Source organism: Simochromis diagramma, unplaced genomic scaffold (assembly GCF_900408965.1).
Source record: "Simochromis diagramma unplaced genomic scaffold, fSimDia1.1 OVJJ01000304.1, whole genome shotgun sequence".
Classification (NCBI taxonomy): domain Eukaryota; kingdom Metazoa; phylum Chordata; class Actinopteri; order Cichliformes; family Cichlidae; genus Simochromis; species Simochromis diagramma.
The window spans coordinates 10,788,623-10,806,360 of record NW_024387030.1 but is presented as its reverse complement, the minus strand read 5'-3'; the positions used below and the strand labels follow the sequence as shown (position 1 = coordinate 10,806,360).

The following is a 17,738-nucleotide window of genomic DNA, read 5'->3' as shown; positions in this document are numbered from 1 at the left end:
ATTTCAAAGACGCTGCAGTTGTGAAGAACAAAGTTGTATAATAGGAAGTTGGGGAAAAACAAAAAGAGAGGAATGCTAAACTGGTTAGATGAATCCATGACCATTATGACAGGAAGATAGATAGCATAGAGGCAAGAGAATGAGGAGAGCTGTCAGTTATATCCAAGTTACTCATAATCATACTAACAACAACATTTTGCAACTTTGTTCTTCACTGTTTCTCATCCCTCCATTTATACTGGGCTGTTAAAACACTCCAGTGTTCACCTCTGTTTTTTTCTTGACCACAGAAAGAAGAACAAAAACAGGAGATACTCCTCAGACGTCACACTTTGATATCTTTAGGAAGGAAAAGTGCAAAAAGAAAGAAGTGTTCAGAATTAACAAGGAGTCAGTGAAAGAAACTAGCACTACAAAGCAACCGCCTGTAGCAATGACCATTTTGACCACATTGGTGAAGAACAAAACATTTGTCTGTAGGTATCATATCTTGTGACAAAATCTCAACTGCAATAACTTCAGTAATAATATTTATTTCCATAGCTTGGTCATCCAATGGTCATCCAGTTCTCACAAAGAGTTTTGTACACCCAAGAGCGTCTCAACTATCAACAAGCAGTTAGGTTTGTAGAGCTAAAACACCCATTACCATCAGCAGACAGCTGTGTCATCTTAATCATAAAGGCTCCACTGAGACCAACCATTTTCAAGCCTCCTTCATAAGACTTCATCAAAAAGTTGATTACGGTGTCACCGCCTTTGTTGTCAAATCAACACTCAAATTATTTAACAACTATTTGACCCTGTTAAATGGTATTAGGGGAAAATGAGTCCCCAGTGTTTAACAAAACAGTTCAGCAAATTTAATTTCACTCAGAAAGGGAGCTGATCCATGTAAATATCAAACAGATCTTAATAAAACCACGTCTGAGAAGGGCTTAGGGAACTGTGTTTTTCTTTGTATAGAGGTTTCAGTGCATTTTACAGTGTTACAGAAGAGGTCATTATAGTTAACTAGAGACAAAAAAAACTAAAACTAGCTGTAAAAAAATTTAATTGACAACAAAAAACCCTAACTTTTGACAAAAAAATGTAACTAACTGAAGCAATTTTGTGAACTTGGAAAACAAACTAAAAATAAAAATATAGAGTTAATAATCTTAGTTTTAATATTTGTCAGTCTGGTAAAATTCTATTCAAATTTGCCTAATGAGAGACTGATCAACATGTTTATTGAGACTTTGGTCGTCTATAAGACTGTGAGTTAAAATGTTCTGTGTTTTTAAAGTGACACCTGTACTGCTTTTAAACAAATCTTGCCTCTGACTCAAGCCTGCCATAAAATAATAATTACAAAGAAAGAAACTATCGCTGAAAGTAAGAAAAATTAAACTAAACATTTCCACACAATAAAAACTAAACTGAGACCAGAAACACTGCTCTGGAAACTAATTAAACTAAACAGAATTAAAATCAAAAAGTCAAAAAAAATAATTAACTAATTAGAAAATACAAAATATCTCTGCGTGCAGCCTTTACAGGTTAGCCCATAAAACAGTTTAACAAGCTGACAGTGGATCGTAACAATGCAATTTAATTAGTGGATATATTTGTTCTCATTTGCATTTTGGGCTTAAGTGATTGTCTTAGTAAATTCATGAAGGTGAAATATTAAAATAAAAGCAGTAAAATTAAAAATTTGATGGCTATGGCACCAAACTAGCAATGATAATCTGTTAATCTTAGATTAGGAAATATGTAATCAAATTATAATTACTAATCACCTTTTCTCATCTCCAATAGAGCTGGTGATTACAAAGGGTTTACAGCCAAAGATTTCTTTTTCTGTTTAATTTTTGTAAAAGCAACATCTCCTGATGACACAGTAAACCCTTCAAAGACAGGATGGCTTACAGAAGACTTTCTCTCACTCATATTTTCTAATCAGTCAAGCACATCAATGTAAGAGCCTAAGGGAAAATCTACTGGCAAATTAATGCAACTGTAATCAAACCTCTTAACCCCTAATGCTATTCATGTGTTCAAGCTCTAATTTAGCTCCATATTTGTCATTATGCACAAGCGAACAGGGATCCCTTGTCATTCCACAAAGCAGATGATTGAAGATTTTTTTGTCCTGGGCTTACATGCACACAAATATGTTTTCATCCAGATTTAAAACAACACCTCAAAGCTTTCAAACTAAAACCAGGTCAGCAGATTTTGTTTTAAGGATCAGAGCAGTGTTGAAATCTGACAGAAGTTTGCACAATGATTTAGTACAGATATGGCCTAATTTGAAGCTCGTTGTTTTCTTTTTTCTTGTACTTATATGCCCATATTACACTGTGGACATTAGGGCAGTGCATATGCATAAACATAAGCGTCAAAACTACTTGTAGGCACGTTTTTCTAAATACTCACCTGAATTTTAAATGTTTAAAAAGTTTTATTACTGATTAATTTAAACTTTTTCATTCATTTTCAGTCCAGTCCTTGCCCCTGACCATTTTCACGTCCCTAACTCAAGGGCTAAACCAGTGCTATGTCATAACATAACAGACAACTTAGTAAAGAGCCGATTTTTAATTGTATTATTCAGCAGCCTGTGATAAAAAACACAATTTGTTTCAATTTCATTATTTAAATGTACAAAGAATGCCAAAGTTTGATAAGCATAAAATTGTATTTCTGCACCAATAAGCTGATTCCCAAACAGCTTTAAGCTGCAAACTTGGCATATCTCAGCAGAGCAAATTGGACAAGTGGAGCAAAAAATAATTAATAATTAATAATTAAAAACTATCTACAGCAGATGAACAGCATCTAAAAGTCATTTCCTGACACAGAACCTGATAGATCCCTCTGCTCCCTCAGTTTATTCAGCTAGTGTTGGTTGTTCTCTGAAGCTTCATGGAGAAATGGTCTCAGTGGAAGGGTGGGTGTGAAGAAGCCATTCTTATGGCAAAGAAACAGGGAGAAAAGGACGAGGTATGCCAAATACACAAGAACTGGACTGAAAATCAGTGGCAACGGGTCTTATTGAGTGATAAATCCAAATTTAGACCTGATTATTGAAGCAGCGTGGGATCATCTTGACAAAGCATAACAAAATTCAGCAAACATTTAAAGAAGAGCCTTGAATGTCCTTCAGGAAGCCTGGAGAATACTTAAAGAAATGACTTAAAGAAATGACAGGCGCTTGCCTAAGAGAGTTCAGGCTGTTCTGTAGAATAAAGATGGTCATATCAAATATCTGACTCTGATTCTAATAGAAATGTAAAAACTCTGTTTTTGCCTTACATACAGTGTTTGGATTTATGTTTGCATTAGTTTCAATAAATATCTCATCCTAAAACAAAAAGAAATTAAAAGACAGTATTATATGTACAATGCTGTACAAACAATAAAATGGTCTACTATTAGACAGGAAAACAAGCATGAGTGTATACACACACACACACACACACACACACACACACACACACACACACACACACACACACACACACAGTTTGAAAAGATGAGACTCTCTTTGAAAAAACCTCCTTAATCACTTTGTTTCCTTGTTGGACTCCTTCATTAATGGAAGTTTACTGAGTGGTGACACCTGTTGTTCATGACAAGACTGCAGAGTGTGTAGTGCAACTCAAGTGCCAGTATAAATGGTTCAGAGTCATCAAAGTTGCCACAAAAAAACAACAGCCAATGCAGCAACCATAAACTAGCATTTAAGAAAAGGTGTGTGTGTGTGTGTGTGTGTGTTCAGCTTTCTGTAGATACTAAAGTCTAAAAATGTCTAAAAGTGACTAAAACCTGTCACTGCAAAAGAAAACACTGTCATCTTTTCAAACACTTGAATGCATCACCAGCTCTGTTTAGCCAAATTATGCTTTCTGTTGTCATCTTAAATTGTTTTCCGCTTTCTTCCCTGTTACACACAAAAGCAAAACAAGCACACCAGGCCGCAGAATCACTCCAGTAGGGGTACCAGAATAATATCCAGGCCACAGCAGGAGTAGCGGGCCGGGGGCACTCACTCTCTCTTTACTGCATCGTGTTTGACCTTCAGCCTGCAAAGTACCCGCTCCCTCATGTTCACCCTTTGGGACCGACAGCCAAAAATAGACTGCAGTCTGATACATACAAACATATCACTACTATACACTTGCATGCACACTGTATGTATGTGTATTACATAAACACACATACTCACACTCACTTTACTTCACACTTTTCGAGTCCTGCACCCTACTATCTTTAGTCCCGATGATTCAGCGGCACAAGGGTTGTCTTTCTTTATCCTCATATATATATATGTGTGTGTGTGTGTGTGTGTGTATACATACATACATATATATATATATATATATGAGTCATGAGTCACACTATCAAACACATTGCACTCAAGTGGGACAGAAAGTGTCCATGAGAGGAGTTTTACTTTTCACATACTTAGAGCACTACATCAATGCTATATTGCTAATGCATTGCTAAGAGGGTCAGCCTGGAAAGTTTTGCGTTAAAGATAAAATGGTTACTAATAGTGGTTAACATGTTTTGCTGTGCCAACTGGATGGCCCCTTTGTATTAACAAAAACGAAGTTTCAACAAATTAGAAGCAATGCTCATGTTAGGGTTAAAGCGGGCCATAAAGCTCTGGAACATCATTCTGGCACCTTCAATTAATGAGTAATTAAATCTGATAAGTATTTTAATACATAATGAATATAAAGCAAGTTCATTTTTCATGTGCTGCAGCCTGATGCTCCTTCCAGCTGATGTCAGGGAGATACTCAGCAAATTAGAAAGTAATGTCACCCCACGGGTCTGCCTGCACATTCATACACGTCCCTTTTCCTTCCCTTCCTGCGTTCATGCTGCAGGTTTCAATAAAGCCAGGCTACAGAACAGGAGCAAGCATAAACGTTTCTTTTTTTGAGTGCAGATTTTTAACATCAGCAAACACAGAGACGTTTTTTGGAAATTGGAACGCAATGTGTCCGTTAGCTAAAGGTGACATCTAAGACATGGAGAAAAAGGAGAGTAAAAATGAGAGATTATTTTCAGAGACGAATACTACTCAGCTAAATAAATACTTAAATGATGAATTAAACTGCAAATGCAACACTTGGAGCTCCATTTATGGTCCCTCAAGTTTATAAGTCTAATACTCAGTTACTTTTTGGCTTGACTCCGCCCCCATCGATGTCTGACACTAACATCTTTGGGGCTTCTAAATGCTCCACTATCATGTTCACAGCCTGCCACTAGAAGCTAACGTTTACTGTCCATCCGTTTTCTGCTGGGTAGCTACTGCAGCGCCGTGTGGATCTTTCTGGCTTTGTTGCTGAGGACATGTGTTTACTGCAGCTCGAGATGAGAATAATTAGAGAGCTCTGGAGAGCTGAGACAAACTTCAGAGGCATCTCATAATTCACTGTGGGTAGGTTAGTATCAGTAGCCGAAAAAACATGTAACATTTAACCTGCTGTTAACATAATTATTTGGATACCTAACATGCATAATTTACATTAATCTTATAACAAAATTTGTTTGCCTGCAAGATAAGAACATTTTGTTTGGTGTTGCACTGCAGCTGCTACTTGCTTGATTGCACTGGTTATGGAGTGAGGAGTGCTCAGGCTGACAGCAGCAGAAGCAGCAATAAAAGCTTTGCTCGGTGCTGATTAGGCCTGATATACGCTAGGCACTATGGGGGACAGCTCATGACGGCTCCCCTGACCTTTGCCTTCAGAAGCACAGAAACCCATTTGCCTTGTTACTTTGCCCACACTCCCTCACTCCTTGTACACACTTGCTTTCTGTGGGTGCTCTACAGCAGATAATGAATCATTTCAAAATTAGAAGCTGCTCTAAGAGCACATTGCAGCGTGAACACTAAGATGTTCTCTCTGACATTGAAAACTAGGAAATACCAAACTGGATCCTCTGTATGAACAACTGACAAAAAAGTCCTCTTTTGGAATATTTTTAAAACATATTCATTTAACAAATAAAGGTCACTTGCCTATAGCGTAAATGATGAATCTAACTTTATAAATGACACATGCAGAATGATAAAGAAAGGCCCATTAGGTATTTTAATTGACATGATGATATGAGTGCTATGCATGATCATTTAAATCATTAAGTGTAGTAGTGCAGTCCTGTATTAATAATGACGCGTCATTTAAATTAGTAAATGAATAATAAAGCCAAGGATTAGTGGAGACATGAGCTGAGCCAGTCAGACCTTAGCTGATCTTCCTATAAAAACTAAAAAATCCAAACACTTTTGAGGCATCTCTCCATTTCAGCCGAAAGCTGGTCAGGAGCAAAAAATAGTGCAGATAAAAGAGGAAGTGTGCCACTAGGTTTTACTTACTTTTCACTAATGCAGAAGAAAGGAAAAAGGCTTTTACAGTGTGCTAAGAGCTTCTCATAAACATGGAGGCAAATGTTTCTCTGTCTCAGTAGCCGTCTATCCTCTCTAGAAGAGCACAGTGTGATTACAGCAACAGCCCATCCCTTCTACATGCAGGCCTTTGAGAACAGAAACAGAAGGTAATGTCGGAGCTGGGAGAAAGCCAAGAGCCCAAAGACACAAAAATGTAGGTTGCTATGTTCCTGCTGAATGTTGACAACACATTTAGATAAGTTTATAGCAGTTAGGCAAATGCTGAAATCTTCCAAATTTAACACGATTTACAGGTTGTGTGTGGTTGTGTGTGTAAAATTGAAAAAGCACAGCTACAAGCTAAAAACAACCTCATAAAAATCCGTGTTCATGCTCTGAAAATACCACACCCAACCTGTTTTTTATTTCATATCTCTTTGTGCCCTCATTCTAAAGGCTTAAATAAACCTCAAAAAGTTCTATATTTAGCATAGCTCATTTATTTGAAACATATGGAGAACGTTCTATTGACAGGGTCTCACTGAAGGGTGTGTGGGTGGTATTTCCACTTAAAAGCCGGAGTGTGAATCGTAATGAAGTGAGGAGGCAAAACGAAAAGGAAGGGAAGGGGGTGGACTCGAGCGCTAGGAGCAATGGGTGTACGAACAGCAAACTCACAAAGCAGGAGTGATTCATTTAAAGGGATTTGGTGCATGCGCCAGATTTAGCCTCTCTGCTTTGCATTTATATACATAGAGAGGATAAAAAAAGAAGGCTACGAAGAAGCACAGAACGGGGGAGGAGGGAGGTATTTAAAGAAAGTAAGACAGATAAGAAAGTTAACAGGAAAGTTTGTAGATTGTGATCAGGGGATGATGAGCTTGATAGTTATGGGTGACCAAGAGGATGGACCTCACAGAAAAGAGACTTGAAGACAGGGAAATGTAACGATGCCAGCTGGACGGATGGAGGGATGACAGCGCAGCGTAATTGGATTACAGGGCAGAAAATTAAAAGTATTTACTTTGTATCCTCCTCCAGCAAATAGGATCCACTGATAGCACGTATTGCTGTTCTGCTGAGCTACAAGAAAGGCAACACTTTCAAAAGAGGCCTTAACTGAATATATACAGTATGCATGTGTATAGACACAATTCCTTATAATTGTGTCTGCATCATATATGCATGAGGTCTGTAATATAAATAATACAATGCATGAGATGATGCCTGAATGTTATGCACAACCACATGGGCCAAGTCTGAGTGTGGCTCATGATTCTGTGCATGTCATGTTGTAATCTGCTGCTCTGCACTCGTGTTCCCTGGCAAACAAACAGCAACATCAGGTGTGCATATGTGCGTGTGCTTTTGCGGCTGAGCAATCAGCAGCGCAGCTTGAGACCGTGACTGGACTTCGACAGACAGGATGACAACTGCGCACGTGTTGCCAGGCTTTAAGTCTTGGACGGGCTGACACACTGAGCGAGATGACTCAAACGCATAAACACCCAGTCACGCAAAACAAAGACACGGCCCAGAAAGTGCATTTTGCAGCAGCTCACCCTGTGCAAGTCCTGCTCGAACACAGCTTCGTGGACGCTGCACGCAAAGAGCGCTGTGGGAAGGTCGCTCAGATCCATCATCTCCTCCGCCATGCCGTCTTGATCACTCTCTCCAAATATCATGTCCTCTTCCTCCTCATCATCCTCCTCGGGATCACTGCTGTAGGCCTCTGAGCCGTTACTCCACGCCTTGGAGCTCTCTCGCAGCATTTTGAAGGCTTTTAGGCAGCTGCTGACAGAGGGGTGGAGATGACAGAGGATGGGGACTGGGAACAGGGTAGGTTTGGGGGTTGGAATTTGGAAGATAAGTTGGTGATGCTGGATGAATGTGCGTGTAAAAGTTGGCTTAGTGTGAGGTGACAGTGAGATGCGGGTGTTTAACTAGATCTTAGTGGTAGGATGGAAAGGGAAAGTAAGATTAAGAAAAGCAAAACAGGATAAATTAAAGAAAAAGGTTTGCATCCTATTTGTAGGTCATATTTTCTCCCAGTTCAATTATACCATTCCCTCCCAGCAAGGTTATTAGCTAACTAAGACTAAACTTAAAACTAAGATGTGAAAATCATTTTACTTGACTAATTAAGGTAAAATTAAAAACTAAACTTTTGAAGAAAATTAAAACTATTGAAACTATTTGTAAACTTGGAAAAAATAACTTAAATAAAATAAAAATAGAGAGGAAATATCCTCAGTTTTAGGATCTGTTAGTTTAATACAATGTTATTACAGAATTGCTCATTGTGTGTTTTTATTCTAACGCTTGTGCTGATTTACCTAAATCTTGAATCAGACATATTCCCTCGTATAATAATTAGACAGCAATAATTAAAAAATTAAAAGACTCAAACTAACACTGAAACTCATAAAAACGAATCTAAAACTAAACTGAAATAAGAAAACCCACTCATGAAACCTAACTCATGAAGACAAATTGAAATAAAAACAAAAACTAATTAGGAAACACAAAACTATGATAACTCTGGCTTCGAGTCAAATTTTATTACCAAATATTTTAAAGATGATGCTGACTTTATTTGACCCCAGTTACAAAATAATCTCTTCAATCATACAAAAAAAAAGAAAGATAAGGCATAAAATATTTATTTAACCATCACTAACTGTGAAGAAGCCCTCAAAAAAAAGAGTTTAATTTTCAAAAAAGGTACATATAAATTACTTGTGGTTGACTTACAGTTTTCCTCTTATTTTATATGAAAAATTAAATAATTATATTAAAGAAAAGAAATGGATAGGGGGGATGGTTAGCACCGCCAACGCTGCACTGAGGCAAGAGTGCCATCTAGTGGTATAAATATACACATACACCACAAGATGACACTTCCTGTGAATATTTTAAGTACAATAAAACGCCAACATCTAAAAAAGAAAAAAAGAGCCAACTGTCAGATATTTAAAATAACACCGACGAGGAAGTTTGTTTCAATATAACTTCCCTGTAGCAAGACAGGAATGGTAAAAACGACGGCAGCGAACCGGCAACATCTCCTCCCTGTTGTTTAAGAGGATCGTGACATCAAAATTTGCGTTGCGTGTACGCAGAGGAAACCCCTGGATATTACGTAAAGCTCGTGACAATGAATAAATAAATAAATAAACAATACGATTCTGGCGTTAAAGCACTTTGCTATCGATACCAAATGTTGTTTTTAAGCCTCAACAAATTTCAATTTTTATACAAAAGTTAGCACACAAACACAGACGCGCGCGGAGGATGAAGTTACTCTTTTATTTTTTTTTCCCTCTGTAATCGCGTCCCATGCAAATATTTCCACTCACCTCCCTACTGTCAGCGAAAGCGACCGAAACAACCCATTGCAAGCGCACTTACATCAGGATTTTTCCGGTGACTTTGTTAAACGCAGCAAATAGAAGCTGTTCGTGTTTATTTTGAGGCTGTTGACGGAAGCGTGGGTGTTTGTTATTACTGGATTATTTCACTCCGATGCAGCCTACTTCCACCGTCTGGATCCGCAGGTGGGGCCAATCAAATATGCGCGTATGCTCGCAGCGACCAATCAGCGTGCTGAAAGGGGAGGACGCTGCAGCAGCTTCATGATTGGTGGCGGCCAAGCAGCAAAGATGCACAAAATCCGCTGCTGTATGGGGTCAGAAGGATTTCTTAGAGTCATATCAGTCAGTAAGGATCGCTTTGCTATCTTCTGCATGTTTTAGCTGAATATGTACACATTTCAGTGTTTCTAGAATCAATTGCAGTTATTTTTCCTCTATCTACCTGTTGCTCAGTCAAAAAAAAGTAGCTAAGCTTTGTGTCTTTTAACTAGTGAAATGTAGTTCTGAAGATTTTACAACGGTTATCAATTCAAAAGCAGATTGCATGCTATAATACGATAATATTGGTATTATTGTGGCTCCAGGCCAAAGTCAAATAGAGGCATTGATATACATTATATCAGGGATGTCTAACATAATTTTACATTGTGGAACATGTGCAGTCAATTTTGAGCTTAAACCCCTGAAATATTTTACTATAAGAAAAAGAAATGCAATTTTCTGCAATACATGTCAGGTTTTCTTCATGATGTAGAAATGATGCTTTGACTTTAAATTAGAATAAATAAATAAAGGTTCTGTTAAACTGCCCTGCAATTATAAAACGGAAAATGCTTGCTTGTCCTATTTTTTATGGTTATTTTCATGGTCAACCTACAGCAAAAATCTTAAATTTCTTTCTGTCATGTAATTGTTTATCTTTTACTTTTACTTTGGTGTAGTATGAGTGGCGATGGGCAGCTAGAAAAGCCGTGAAACTCATGAAAATGCAGTTAAAAAACAAAAATGTATCCCTTCCTTCACATTTTCCAAAGTCTTTGGTGGGCTGATTCTGGCACCTCTGCATTATATGTACAAAGTCATCCCCATTATATATAAACCGGCTTTAAAATGGAGTTGGTTCCCCCTTTGCATGATTTTTTGCCCATTTATTCAGAAGAGCATTTGTGAAGTCAGTAACTGATGATGGATGTGAGTTCCTTGCTCATAATCTTTGTTTTAGTTTAAGATTTTTGATCGGGTTTAGACCAGGGCTTTATGTGAACCACTCAAGTTCTTCTGCACTAAACTTAAATGCTGGAACAGAAATCGGCCTCCTCCAAACTTTTCTGACAAAGCTGGGACAACATGCCTGTCCAAAATGTTTTGGTAAGCTGAAATATTGGAACCAAGCCAACCCCACAAAAACAACCCTGTAGTACAATTGATCCTCCACCAAACTTTACATCTGGCAGCTAGGTAAGATCCTCATTCCAAACCCAAACTCACCCATCACACCGCCAGACGGAGAAGCATGATTTGTGACTCTACAGAACAATAGACCTTGTTTCTACTGCTCCAGTCCAGTAGTGGCTTGTTTCGCACAACTCAATATGACACTTGATGATGTAAGGTTTGCCCGCAACTGCTCTTCTATGGAAACCCATGCTCTGAAACTCCTGGCACAGTTTTTGTGTTGATGTTAATGCCAAAAGACGTTTGAAACTCTTCCATTAATGAGTCAAACTGAATTCTAGACACTGTGACTATGTGCTGTCATTCCTAAACACTTCCATAGTGTGTTAATACCACTTAGAGTTGATTGCTGAATATCTAGGAAGGAAGAAATTTCACAATCTGACTTCTTGGAATAGGGGCCTGCTATTACAGTAGGGTGCTAATGTTGAAGAGTTACATCAATGTCATTTTAAAACCACTAATGTGAAGAGTTGCAATTTAGCCAACAAAGAGCTAAAAATGTATCAGAAATCCCATAAAGCACAACTCTGACCAAACAAAAGCTGCATTACGTTAACTTTATGAGACAAGATTACACACCACTGTATATTTTACAATGACAAAAATCTGACATTTACATTACCAGTGCCGTTTTTCAACAGTATCCCAGTTTCATTAGAAGATTAATTATCACCACAATAACCACATACTGAACAGTGTTAAAGCAACGAGCCCTCGGGTAGCTGTTCTAATAACACTGATGAGATGCAGTGACCCATGTGCAGATGGCAAGTGTCTTAAAGTGCCACTTAGGCAACAATCACTTCATCTAATGATAAAATTGCATTTGAAAGACACTGCAGAAAAGAGTAACACTAACTACATTTTTTATTTCTAGATTTGGGTGTTCTCAAAAACTCCCATGTGTTGAAAAGGGACAACCAAAAGTTACAAGTTCAATTTACAATGTGCACCGTTTTAGCTGGACAGCTTCATTTTTTATATATTCTGTTATTACACCCATTTTACTTATTAATCTTAAGATGCAAATTTTTAAGATCCCCCAATATGAAATTACTGCAACTGTACTTCTGATTAAGACAGTCCCTGACAGACTCCCCTCACCTTTTATCAACAGATGTTCTACAGAATTTGTAGCTACTATCTATACAATAAATGATCCAGTTCAGAACCAGATTTCAAGGCACGTTCAAAACTTTTAAGATAAGATTAATAAATACATCATAATAAATTAAGACAACTGCAATCCAGTGTTTGGTCACATTAAGAAATGAAACAGTGCAGTGCACTCCCCAGGATTAAGAGAAGGCAGAAAACTGTGCATGGAAGACAGTTGGAGGGAAACGTTTAAAGCCAAAATATAATTTGACAAGTCTGAGAAGCTATATTATAAACAGCCATGGTTTGAGTCCTCCATGGAAGAACAGATCATTGTATGGCCCCATTGATAAGTGAATGGGAACAAATTGCTAACTATTTGTGGAGTGCTCACTGGAGGTATCCGAGATGACATCAAGTATAAGGTAGGCAGCTTCAAGGCGCAACACTGTCTCTTTTTCTCAAGTGAAGTTTGCAAACCCATCAAACAGTCTTTGGGTTTCTTCTGTTCATTCCTGTAATGAATACAGCGGACATCTTTTAAAAAGCGAAAGCTTTCCAAGGATGTGCACAGGAGCGTCAGGGCCAGAGCTGGCCTTTTGTAGCTACTTGAATGTTATTAATTGTTGAATGGAGGACTTGGGAATCAGGAGATGCACTCATGTTTAATCTCTCTTTATGCCTTGTGATGCATCACTGGTTCTAGGTCCGAGCGGTGGCGTTTCCAGGTGGACTGGGAGAGGAGCAGGAGCCACTCCATTGTTGTTGACAAGAGTCCCATAGGAGAAGGAACCACTGTAGTCTGGCTGAATGACTGGGCCTTTGTCGTGGATCGTCGGGACACCTGATAATGGAACGGACAGGCAAAGGTTCTTAACACAACTTCAGCAGAGCTAAAATGCCAATGCAAGCCTGCGTAGCTTGAAATCTCAGAAGACACAATTTATGATGTTTATGTTAAAATTTATACAAACCATTGCTCATATTCAAGGTGACGCACGGCTCAAATATCCTTGCCTTTTTCTTGGTTTTGGTTATAAGGAACACTCCAAGGAAACAAACTGCAGATCTGTACAAAGCACAAAACAAGCATTTACATTTATTAATTTTTTTAATACAAAGTTTTACTGCTTGGTATTTCAAAGAGATACTGTATAACACATTTCTGCCAAGCATGTTTTTATTGTGTTTATTAGTATAAAAACAAACAAACACACACACACACACACACAAAAAAAATGGCGATATTAGGACAGGTGGCCTAACAGCATGCACAACAGTGAGTGACTGAAACCAAAGCAGTCAGAAGTCTAATTTAAAAAAAAATTCTGCTTATGATGAATGATTACTCACCCCAACAAAAACATGCAGATGTGAAGAATGTCTTCATTGCTAAACTCCAAGTAAAACACAGCTCCTGAAAACCAGAAAACAGCAAATCTTTAATGACTTTGGCATTGTTACTCTAAAAGGCGTGTAGCAGAAATAAAGCAGGTATGGGCTGCAGATGATCTATTAGACAACTATTAGAGTTGCGCACACAAGTTAATCCGATTGAAAACAATGGAGAAACCAGCAACAAAGAAGGACATGACTCACCAGCCAACACGGCAAAGAAGGTGGAGAGGATGTAGTTGACACTCGCAACGAGAGAGGAGTCGTGCAGCTTACAAGCTCGGGAGAGAAATCTAGGACGACGGTAACAAACAAAAACAGTGGTGTATTAATTATGCTTATCTACTGGGTCCAATTAAAACCAATTTAAAACAAACGAACGAACAAAAAAAAAAAAAAAAAAAAAAGCAATCAAGTGATGCAAGTTCACCCTGCTTGGAAGATCGCTGACGCCACCATGCACACAAACATGACGCTGAAGATCGGGTAGTTAAGCTGCATGGTGCCTTCGATGGTGAGAACCAACATGCCTGACACAGCCTTCACTGTCAAGACCGTAACTGAGCCTGTGTGCCAAAAGTACACAAAGTAGGTAAGCAAATAAAGGCGACAAGGAGCGACAGCTTTGGTTCCATTTAAAAATCTGAAATGTGACAATGTATCCTAACAAACATGATAGCAGCTTGGTCGGAAATTGATTGCTTCAATGCAGGACACTCACCCAGCAGTGCCACCAGTAGCAGAATAATAACGAGGTAGTTAGCTTTGCGCCGTTTGTAGAAGTATAAAAGCAGGCAGAAAGTGATAATCTCCAGGAGCTGTCAGTTAGGATACAAACAAGAATAAACACCAAATTAATGCCATATAGAGAAAAAACAATATATGAAACACAGGAAGGTCCAATAATAGGACAATTAATCTTACAGACAGAGACAAATGTGTATGCAGAATACCAACAAGGATAAAAAGAGCTGGTCATTTTTCTGCATTTAGTGCAAGGTTGTGGATTATAATGATTGTGTAAAGGGACGGCCGAATTAAAAAGGAACAGAAGGTAAAACAGCCTTGCATTAGGTGCCAATTTGATGGAGCTTATTGGCTCATTTATTCTTACCAGTTTTCCAAACTACAGCCTCAACATTAATCACAACACTGTGGTCATCTGTATGGTTGAGCTCCCTTTAAGAGATTTGTTTTAGCACAACATACAACAGACATGACATATACTAGGCTATTTAAAAGTGTCACTGCTTCATATGTCATGCTCTATATTAGTTTTTATCTATTTACTCAGTGTTAAACTAAGAACACCACATCTACAGACAGGAACCATTTGAGAACTGTCTATCTAAGAGAGATATCTTACCAGATACAGGAGAACAGGCCATCCAACAAGGTGCTTCACAATGTTAGCTGCTATAAGTTTTTCATGAGAGTTCGGTCCAAATGATACAAGGAGGTATGCCCCTCCAATAACAAGGATGTAGCCCAGGAAGACGAGGCCGTACTGCTCTGAAATATCACCAAGTGAAAACCGGATCTTATTTACTCTGTACAGGACAAACTCTTTGGATGTATAATTTCAGTCAGTAGAGCAGCAAGAAATTAGCATACAATGTCACAATTTCAGTTCACATGGATATTCTGAACTTACTTGCAAAGTCCTTTGGTTTCAGTCTCTCACGCAGGAAAACGAAGCCCAAAATTGAGCTAGCTGGAAAGCAATTTCAAAGGGAACAATCTGAACTTTTAATTCAAGCTCTCCTTTTAATTTGTTGTATTTTTATAAATAACATATTGATTAAGGTTGGAATATGTATCTGTAAAATGCAATACATATATCTGAAAGTGGAATAAATACTTACTCAGGACTGACACGGCATTGAGAGGGGCTACAATAGCAAGAGGGGCAAACGCATAAGAGACAAAGTTTGCTAGCTCCCCGAGACAGGTGACTATAAAACCCGACCACCAGGTTTTAGTGCGATAGAAGGCACGATGCTCCTTTGTTCCTGCTAACTTCACATGGCTGTATTTCTGCAAACAAAAGAAAACATGCAGGTATAACACAGCTGTGACAGAGCGTAAGCAGAAAATTTACACAGCAGTACACGGTGCAAAGCAAACATAAACAAGGCCTAAATCAAACTATAAAAGAGAACATTTAAATAAGGGATGTCATGACAGCATATATCATTTATTCCACATAATTTTTAAATCCTGTAATGACCTAGCCTCACCTAGAAGCTAGAGGACATGACTCACAAAGGTCATGCACAGACAACATTGATAACATTGTGTATCAATTTAAAGACGTGAACGTTTTTTCAAGGAGCCATGTACCTGAACGGTTAAAGAAATGCTGACAAGCACATTTCCAAAAATTGCAAGTAAAGTCCCGATGAGGTTGTCCTAAAAAGAAAGAGGAAAACATTTATTAAAATTCACATATTCGATCAAAGTTAAATAAACACAGTTTAAATCTATCTTTTTAAACCACAAGGCAAAAAGAAAGAGAAGCTCACTTTTTCATGGCACAACTCTTTGTGAACATTCAAATATATAACGCAGAGTGATTAAAGCGGATGCGTTGGCAGTTTTGTCTACAACAAATGCACAACGTGTCCGTCTAGTCAGATAAAACGAGACTTTGAATGAATCTAGATAAAAAATACAAAGCAGAAGGCCAAGACGTAGAAGTTGGACTTTAACCTAGACCAGATGAACAATACTCGTGCTAAAAGCCACTCGTAACACTACAACAAAGAAATAAGACGAACAGGGATGGCCATAAGGGGGATCCCGATTACGCCCTGCCACCACTATTACAAAACAATAACAGGAAACAGACTTTGTAGCTCAACTTTTGTTACAACCGTAATTTTTAAAACCTTGAAAACAGCGCTTTTGTATGGGTTTAGACACCCGCTACTAGAGCAAAGAGGTAAACATACAGTATTAATAGTCGATTATACATTAAAGTACTGTTTTTAAACTAAGCGTCTCACCGTGTAGGACCCTATTTCGGCTCCGTTGTAGTCCATTTCTGTTACATACACACGCGTTCTCGGAAAAGTACCAGATATTTCACCTTGTCCGGTTGCTTCTGATTTGACGTAAAGTATCTATCGCTCATTTTTGTGCGTGTCCATTTCTCTTTTTTAGCTCTACACTCAGAAAGACACCATCTTTGAGACGAGGAGCATCTCACTTCCGGATTGAATTCACCTGTTTAGTGACGGAAGCCAGTCGGTTTAAACCACGTGACCGCGCACGCTCGCAGCTTTTATTAACAAACTAGAGGAGGATGTAGCCGGTTTAAGGCGTGTCTGATTCTTATTGTACGCAGTGACTTTTAACCTTTTTTTGTTATTCTTGCTGCCTTTTTTTGGTTTCTCTTATTATTTACTGTAGTTCAGCACTTAGTTAGCAGTACCGAATGCGAACACTAGGGTGTGCTATTGACTTGAGATTTAGCCAACAACTTTTACAGCAGAGAAACGAGGCTCAAATACCATTAAATTCTTAAATTGTTTTATTTAGAGCAATGTCACACATCTATTATCAATTGTATATATTAAGTACAGTGAGACCAGGAGGGAACACTTTCATCTTTGCAATAATTTTTTTTAATGAAAAACAACCTGCCAAAAAAGCCATCATTATTACAATCTTACAATCATGACTAACATCAGTGGCATGTTTTCTGTTTTCTCTTTGTCATTGCAACAGGGAAGGAGTGACAGTACAGTACGTCAATTACTTTTGTACTTTCTATAAAAGTAGTGTTGAAAAAACAAAAAAAAACAAAGGTAGGTCAAGGGTGTGAGATACTGTTTCAACAATCAGGAGAGTTTTCTTATATATTTATATATATATATATTTCAAAATGAGATTCGTATCATTTAAGAAACCAGTGAATCATTATTTCCATTCCATGCAACATTGCCCAAAAAGAAAAAAAACCCAACTGTGGTAGCTCCAGACATTTTGTGAATGTTTTCTATGCATCT

The 17,738-nt window shown here is 38.1% G+C and overlaps 2 protein-coding genes across 5 annotated transcripts in view; both read right to left on the bottom strand.

The window, feature by feature from the left end:
* rcan3 (regulator of calcineurin 3) overlaps positions 1-9,948 on the bottom strand; it is a 44,268-nt gene extending 34,320 nt beyond the window's left edge. The window contains exons 1-2 of one of the 4 annotated variants that reach the window (XM_040041364.1): positions 9,760-9,948; positions 7,963-8,228 (exon numbers count right to left, since the gene is read on the bottom strand). In XM_040041364.1, the coding sequence (XP_039897298.1) occupies positions 7,963-8,172 (210 nt within the window). In that variant the 5' untranslated portion in view covers positions 8,173-8,228; positions 9,760-9,948. The remainder of the gene's footprint in view (positions 1-7,962; positions 8,229-9,759) is intronic. The other 3 variants (XM_040041366.1, XM_040041365.1, XM_040041367.1) reach the window with 3 other exon arrangements.
* Positions 9,949-11,770: 1,822 nt separating this feature from the next.
* Positions 11,771-16,967, bottom strand: nipal3 (NIPA like domain containing 3). The gene is made up of 11 exons (XM_040041363.1): positions 16,734-16,967; positions 16,069-16,137; positions 15,591-15,762; positions 15,380-15,439; positions 15,092-15,237; positions 14,447-14,543; positions 14,156-14,291; positions 13,930-14,018; positions 13,684-13,747; positions 13,305-13,399; positions 11,771-13,174 (listed from the first exon to the last, which is right to left on the bottom strand). Exons 1-11 carry the CDS (start codon positions 16,767-16,769, stop codon positions 12,996-12,998), a joined length of 1,143 nt encoding a protein of 380 aa, XP_039897297.1. The 5' UTR covers positions 16,770-16,967; the 3' UTR covers positions 11,771-12,995.
* Between the last annotated feature and the right edge of the window lie 771 nt (positions 16,968-17,738).